Raw genomic sequence first — 6,911 nt, 5'->3', positions numbered from 1 at the left:
ACCCCAACATTAAACCCTAAACCCTGCGAGAGTAACTTCGGAGGAGGCAGTCACAGGGACTACTCAACGGCTCATTTCGAAACGCTCTCAAAAGACTGGAACTTTCGCTGTTTTTCTTAATCTGCTCTCATACCATATCTATTTAAAAAAGAGAAAATACACACTGCGTTTTGGAATATAATTAGTTGTTTTTCATATGAATTTTATCAACTTTTGTTAAGAGGCAATACATAGTATCTTAATTTTGTGTTGTATTTTTTATTTTTATTTATTTTTTTGATTTGCAGATTGAGCCGAATCGCTAGGATTTGTAAAATTTTGATTAATTTCCTTTTCTTCATATATATATATATATAATACTACGGGACTTTGAGGTTGTTACTGTAGGTATCAGTGTTTTCCAAATGGCTATGGATGGAAGCTTCAGTATACAATCTGCTCTTGAAAGGTTTCTTGCTCGTTGCCCAAACCTGCAATCTCTTCGGCGGTTTGACTCGCTTGTCAAGAAGGTAGCAAAAGAAACTGTGAAAAAGAATGAATTTTTCTTCTATTTTTTGAATATATATATATATATTATATTTGGTTTCGAAGTGATTTTTTTTTTCCTGTTATTTATTTATTTTTTTTTTTTGGTGTGGCGGTTACATAGGGGGACACGGTGACGGAAGAGGAAGTGGTGAAAGCGGTAGCGGATGTGTTCCTGCTACCGAGTTACACCATTCCGTTGATTGGCTGCTTCAGAGCCATTGCCACACAGATTGTGGACAAAGCTGTGGAGTTGCTCCGGTTTGTACCCAATTTAAGGTTCAATTCCGACGACTCGGTTGCGGAATTTGGAGAAGACAGAATTTTAAATGAGAGTTCAGTTATTGAGTTCTACAACGGTGTTGGAAAGGGTTTGGATCTTCATGAGCTTGCTTGCCTGGCCTTCTGTCGTGCCCTTGACTTGGCTCCTTTTTTATTGGGGTATATCATATTGGTTATAAGTTATAATATGTATATATATTTGGATGTTGGATATGAATGCATAAGCGAAGAAAATGATCCATTATGTTGATGTTGCTCTGAGCATATATTTGTGGTTGCATAACTTTTTGACTATATAAATTTTATAATTTTATTTATATGTATTTATGTATAAATGGAATTCTTCCTTGAATTGGTGGAGAGTTTTACCTGTGCTACATTATTGCAAAGTGGAAAGGGTTGGATTCAATAAATTTTGCTGGCATTTGTGTAAGACACGTTTGTTTAACCTTTTATAGGTCTGTGTTGAATTATTTCAAATATGCTCCACCTCCGTTTGGACGCCTGCTTTTGAGACAGACAATTTCGGAGCTGTGTGAAAAGGTTTGTTATATTTCTAGCAAATTACATTTCGAATTTCTGTCACCCACACTTCTCTCCCCATTCCCTCCCTTCCTCCTTTATTATGTCTCCCTAAATTCACAGGCACTTGTAGTAATTCCAGTTCCATGTGCTTCTGTTTGTATCATATTATCTACTCTTTTTTTTTTTTTTTTTTTTTTTTTTTTTTTTTTTTGGTTCGTTTGTTTGTTTGTTGGTTTTTTTTTTTTTCCCCAAATGAATTGATGAATTCAATATGTAGAATAGTGCCAGTGCCCTTGCCTGCATCATTCACATTGATCATATTTACATATTTTTTGGCACATTAAGCTGATTTTTGCCACTCCTTGGTCTGAAGACATGCTTTCGGTTGGCGCCTTTTTAAAGCTTATAGTGACATAAGTTGTGCTTTTCGTTTTGGTTCATGTTATTTTCAGACCTGTAATTTTCTTTTGATTAACCTTGTTTTCTGAAAAAACAGAAATGTTTTCTTAATTTAAGTTACAGAGTAAAGCTCCCAGCGATTACTGAAATAAAAAGAGCAAGAAAAATGTCAGTTTTTGAAATGCTATGGAAATGTTTGTGACAGAAAGTCCTAAAAATAGATCCTTCACCTACGAAGAGGTGGTCTTGAACTTACAATGGTGAAGGGTAGAATCTGTAACTCCAAACGTGTGCAAGATAATCGCCATTTGTATGTTTGACCACTGATTATTTGTAGTTAACCTGCTATCTTTCACCAAGCGATTCATCATTTGTTAATAAAATGCAGGTGCTATCCTGAGAAATTGGTGGGAGTCATCCTTCATATTAAAACAAAAACAATTGTTTTTCTTGTTAAGCTGTCTTTCATTTCAAGCTAAGACCACCGCATTTATAAGTATTACTTCTTGTTTTTTACGATGTATGTTATGGTTTTTGGAATAGGTTTGGAGTCATTTATTGCTTGCTGTCCGAACATCTTATCGCTTCCTCCTATTGCAATTTGATACTTTCTTCAAACTTTGGGATTGGTCCTGTTTCTTGGACCTTTCAAAGCAGCGTGCAAATTTTGGTCTGTGCAGCAGTACCAACAATATGGAGGTTATTGTAGATATAAGATGGTGTGTTATACAGATAATCTCACTCATTCTTAATTTGAGTGATAGAACCACTACATTCTTGGGTATTAGTGATGAAGAGGGATTTTCATGTTTATTGCGGTTGGTTCTCTTCACCTGTTGCTCATATGCCTTTTTATAGCAATTTAAGTGATGTTCAGTAGTTTTGACAATGTTCATCCTGCTTTTGGTATTTTCAGCTGGGAGGATTTCTGTCAGGATGTAGCACTGGAGAAGGCTAGCTGGTATATTGAATTGTCGGAACCAAATAAGTCGGGTTCTGTGAATGGAAGTTATGATTTAAATCTGAAAAGTTGTTTACATTCTTCGTCCATGTTCTCATCTGTTTATATGGAGCCACCTATCCGGAGTCAACGGCATGCTACATGGTAGATTATTATAAAACAAATCAGTTCTTACCTCTCTCTCTCTCTCTCTCTCTCTCTCTCTCTCTCAACAAAAAGCTTGTGTTCATATCCTGAATGTGGATTAATTCTGGTTAATAAAAGTTTGGCTACACCTATCTAAACCTTCTTGAATTGTGCCTATGCATGTTCACCCAGCTTTTTTTAACTTCTGACTTTAATATTTGAACCTTCTTGGTATCTATAGGGATTATGAGTCATCTGGCAATCCATTTGTTTTGACATCAACAGTGAAGAAAAGCTTCGAAATGGTGCTATTGGCTGTTAGTCAAAAGTGTCCAGTTCTTTTGTACGGTCCGACTGGTTGTGGAAAATCTTCTCTTGTTAGCAACATAGCTCAGAATAGTGGAAACCAAGGTATTTCTTGTTTGCTAAATTTGGTTTTGTACTTGCGGCGATTTTATTTATATATTCGTTTTTGAAATTTCTTTGTTTGTTTATCTTCAAAATCTTTCTATACTTTATTCAATTGTTTTCAAGGCCAAGCATAGACTCTTCAAAATAGCAGATTATAATGCTGACCTGAAGAAAAAATAAAAGCAGGTCTACAAATAATTCTAGGATATTCTCACTGCTAGTAACTTTTCTGTTCTTCGAATGAGTGCCCATGATTTATTTATTTTTATAAATTAATGTGACTTTGCTTGCCTAGTTTGTGTGCTATTAAAGTAGAAAATTTAACTTCTTGAGTTTTTACAATTGAGCTTGATCTGAGTTGTCTAGATATCTATAAATTTTTTCAGTATGTTGTCTAAATTCCTAGTAGCTGAAGTCTCTTAAATCTATAGAAAATTCATGTTGCAAATAGCTTGTCCTATAAATTTTATGTTTAATTGATATGCAAAACTGCATAACACTAATATTGATTAGATTGTATGATGCATGTCTGTTTTACATGTTACAAAAGCTTAGACTTTTTTCTTTAAAAAAAAAAAAAAAAAAATTAAATAACAATTGCAAAAGCTTAAAAAAATTGAAAATTAAGCAAAGAAAAGCACCTTTTGTCACATGTGGTTGTGTTTGATGGTGGAGTTGCTTGCAAAAATAATACTGTTTTATGTTGTCTTTGCTAACATACGAACCTAACAGCACAATTGTCAAATCATTTCCATCATCCAGAAATTAACACGCATGACACTTGGGCATTTTATAATGAGAAACAGATTTTAGACTTCTAAGGTATAGAATTAAATTTCTTGCTTTTTTATGGGTTTTACATCCAACTGATTTAGGGATATTCCATTGTGTCCGTTAAAAAGTTCTGTACATGTGCATGTGCTTTGTGTTAAAACCATTTTCTTGAGTTTCATGTTCTTCTGTTGGATCTTTTCGTTTAATGAGTTTTTCTCCCCCTTTGTATTTTCAGTTCTATCAATTCACATGGATGATCAAATTGATGGTAAAACATTAGTTGGAAGTTATGTCTGTACGGAACGGCCTGGTGAATTCAGGTGGCAACCAGGGTCTCTTACACAGGTTTTTTTCTTTATCCAATCATTAGGTGTTCATATACTCTGGAGAGGATACCTTGTACACTTAAATTTTCCTATCCACAGGCTGTTCTACATGGTTATTGGGTTGTCTTTGAGGATATTGACAAAGCACCGTCTGATGTGCATTCCATCTTATTACCATTGTTGGAGGGTGCAAATTCATTTGTAACTGGGCATGGAGAGGTAATTGATTTTTCTTAGACATAAATAAGAAAAGATATTATTGTTATTGCATTCCTTGAAATTATTGAACTCACTCATCTGCAATACCCTAAAAGCAAATCAAACAAAGAGGCGGCTGTTGTTTATTTATTCGTTTTTAAGCCTTATTTATTTGTTTTTTGTTTGATAACTTTGTTCTATTTTGTTTCTCAAAGGCTTTACCACCTTCCTCCTAATGGTGGATGTTTATTTATTTTACTTTTGATCTCTGTTGCTATTGCTTCTTTGCTTAGTTTTGATTAAGATAGAGTCTTCTCATTCTGTATCTATACTGGATTTATATTTTTGAAAGCTCATTGAAGCATTTAATTTATCTGCAGGAAATAAGGGTGGCTGAAACTTTTCGTTTATTTTCTACAATTTCAACTTCTAAGCTTGATGTTTCTAGCATAACAGAAGGTTTGTTTCATTATCTAGCATAACAGGGTGGCTGCCGTTATTATTCTCGCTTTTGGCAACTGCTTTTCTAAGTTGATATAGGTCCCTTATAGTTACACAGATAGTATGTTGGGACTTTCCACCTGCTTCAGTGTTGTTCCTGTCCTCTTAAGGCTCGTGTTGTTGACCTTTTCTATTTTTGGGTGAAAAGACTAATAAGGGATACTTAAATACAGTTAAAAGAAAAAGAAAGCAAAATAAATTAGATAACATCTTTCCGTTCAGAGGTGATAATCATCTTGGAGCAGTAACAGCTCCTTGGCTGTGAGCCAGTTATGCTTGTGAGTTGTATGGATATCTAAAATAACATGTCGGTTGTTGTTATAATGGATTTCAATCTTTCTGTTACCAATATTTCCCGCTCCTTTTGAGAACATGAATCTGTTATCTAAGGGTTCCACAATTTGATGGCCATCATTGTGATATTTTTTCTCTTGAGTCAGTGAGAAACATATTTCATTGTTATGTATGATCATCTTTTATCTTGTAACGATAGAGTTGAAATCCCATTAACAAAGTCATGTCATATAAATATGCTAAAGATATGGTAAATGTCAATTTGACAGGAGGCAATTCACTTTCTAGTTTTTGGAGGAGAGTGATGGTTGGGCCTCCAAACATAGAGGACTTGCAAAACATAGTGGAAGTGTGCTATCCAAGTCTAAAGCCTCTGGCTGAGAAACTCATAGGTGTGTTATACAATTTACTTCTCGTTCAGAAGAAGTTGAGTTAATAATATTTTGAATATGACTGACCAGTTATGCTTCTGTCAGAAACATATGGAATTGTAAACTCTGCTCTAAGTCTGCATGCTGGATTTCAGCCTGGAAATTCTGCTTCTGCTAATTATCTAAGCAGGTTTTCATTGAGGTACATAAAGGTGTTATGCTTTGTAATTTTTACATAGAAGCTTCTTATTTTCATAGTTGCTTCTCTGGATTTCAATTGCAGGGACCTCCTCAAATGGTGTAAGCGTATAGTGGGCATGGGTTTTAGCTTTATTGGGAATGAAATGTCGGCTTATGAGTGTGATTGTATTTATCAAGAGGTTTGACTAAACTATCCTTTGCGTTATATGATGATCTGTGCTTTTTTTTCCCCCTAAAATATACTGCATTGAATTGTTTCCTTTAATTTCGATGATTGAATAAAAATAGGTTATTATGATTTCGAGCAAGCCGCTATGGTGAAATCGGTAGAAATAAAATAAAATAATTTTTGTATGTAATTTTTAAAAACTACCATATTGTTTATGTTGCCAGTAATATTTTATTTTATGCAATTTTTCTAGATCCATATTTTTATAAAGTACAATCTAGAAAATAAATAGATCGATAATTATAATTGGTAGTAAAGAACAATTCGTTGACATGGAAATCTAAAAAAATACATGGAAATAAATTGTGTCCAGTAGGATTTGAACCTATACCAAAGGTTTAGAAGACCTCCGTCCTATCCATTAGACAATGGACGCTTTGCATTCCAATTAAAATGAAAATAATACATTGATACATTTTTGCGGAGTTGAAGAGAAATATCCAAATACATGTCTTATTTGTTTTGGTCTGATTTTTGTCTTTGATCTCAGGCTGTGGATATATTTGCAGCATTTTCAATTTCTGCTGAGAATCGCTTGACCATGAGGAAAGAAATTGCCAAGTTGTGGGCAGTACCAGCGACTGTTACTGAGACATTGTATCCTCCTAATAAACCTGTAATTAAGGTCGAAGTTGTTGCCAGAATTATGTTTGTTGGACAGTTTGACTTATTAGGTGGTATAATTAATTTCTCATAGTTTGAAGTGGAATACAGGATTTACTTTCAGAATTAAGAATTGGTCGAGTTTCTCTCCAGCGCACTCAAACAACTGTTAGTGTAGCTTGTGT

General features: G+C 34.3%; 1 protein-coding gene across 4 annotated transcripts in view; it reads left to right on the top strand.

Annotated features, from left to right (window-relative positions):
• The window catches only part of LOC107435581 (midasin), a 37,400-nt gene continuing 30,489 nt past the window's right edge, over window positions 1–6,911 (top strand). For all 4 annotated transcript variants that reach the window (XM_048467736.2, XM_048467735.2, XM_048467734.2 and 1 more), the window contains exons 1-14: window positions 1–509; window positions 650–966; window positions 1,266–1,350; window positions 2,275–2,549; window positions 2,648–2,836; window positions 3,060–3,229; window positions 4,239–4,348; window positions 4,429–4,548; window positions 4,908–4,986; window positions 5,592–5,714; window positions 5,799–5,895; window positions 5,977–6,073; window positions 6,614–6,748; window positions 6,838–6,894. In XM_048467736.2, the coding sequence (XP_048323693.2) occupies window positions 405–509; window positions 650–966; window positions 1,266–1,350; window positions 2,275–2,549; window positions 2,648–2,836; window positions 3,060–3,229; window positions 4,239–4,348; window positions 4,429–4,548; window positions 4,908–4,986; window positions 5,592–5,714; window positions 5,799–5,895; window positions 5,977–6,073; window positions 6,614–6,748; window positions 6,838–6,894 (1,959 nt within the window). In that variant the 5' untranslated portion in view covers window positions 1–404. The remainder of the gene's footprint in view (window positions 510–649; window positions 967–1,265; window positions 1,351–2,274; window positions 2,550–2,647; window positions 2,837–3,059; window positions 3,230–4,238; window positions 4,349–4,428; window positions 4,549–4,907; window positions 4,987–5,591; window positions 5,715–5,798; window positions 5,896–5,976; window positions 6,074–6,613; window positions 6,749–6,837; window positions 6,895–6,911) is intronic.

Source organism: Ziziphus jujuba, chromosome 1, assembly GCF_031755915.1.
Source record: "Ziziphus jujuba cultivar Dongzao chromosome 1, ASM3175591v1".
Lineage (NCBI taxonomy): Eukaryota > Viridiplantae > Streptophyta > Magnoliopsida > Rosales > Rhamnaceae > Ziziphus > Ziziphus jujuba.
Note: the sequence above shows the minus strand (reverse complement) of the source record. Positions and strands in the feature narration are given on the sequence as shown.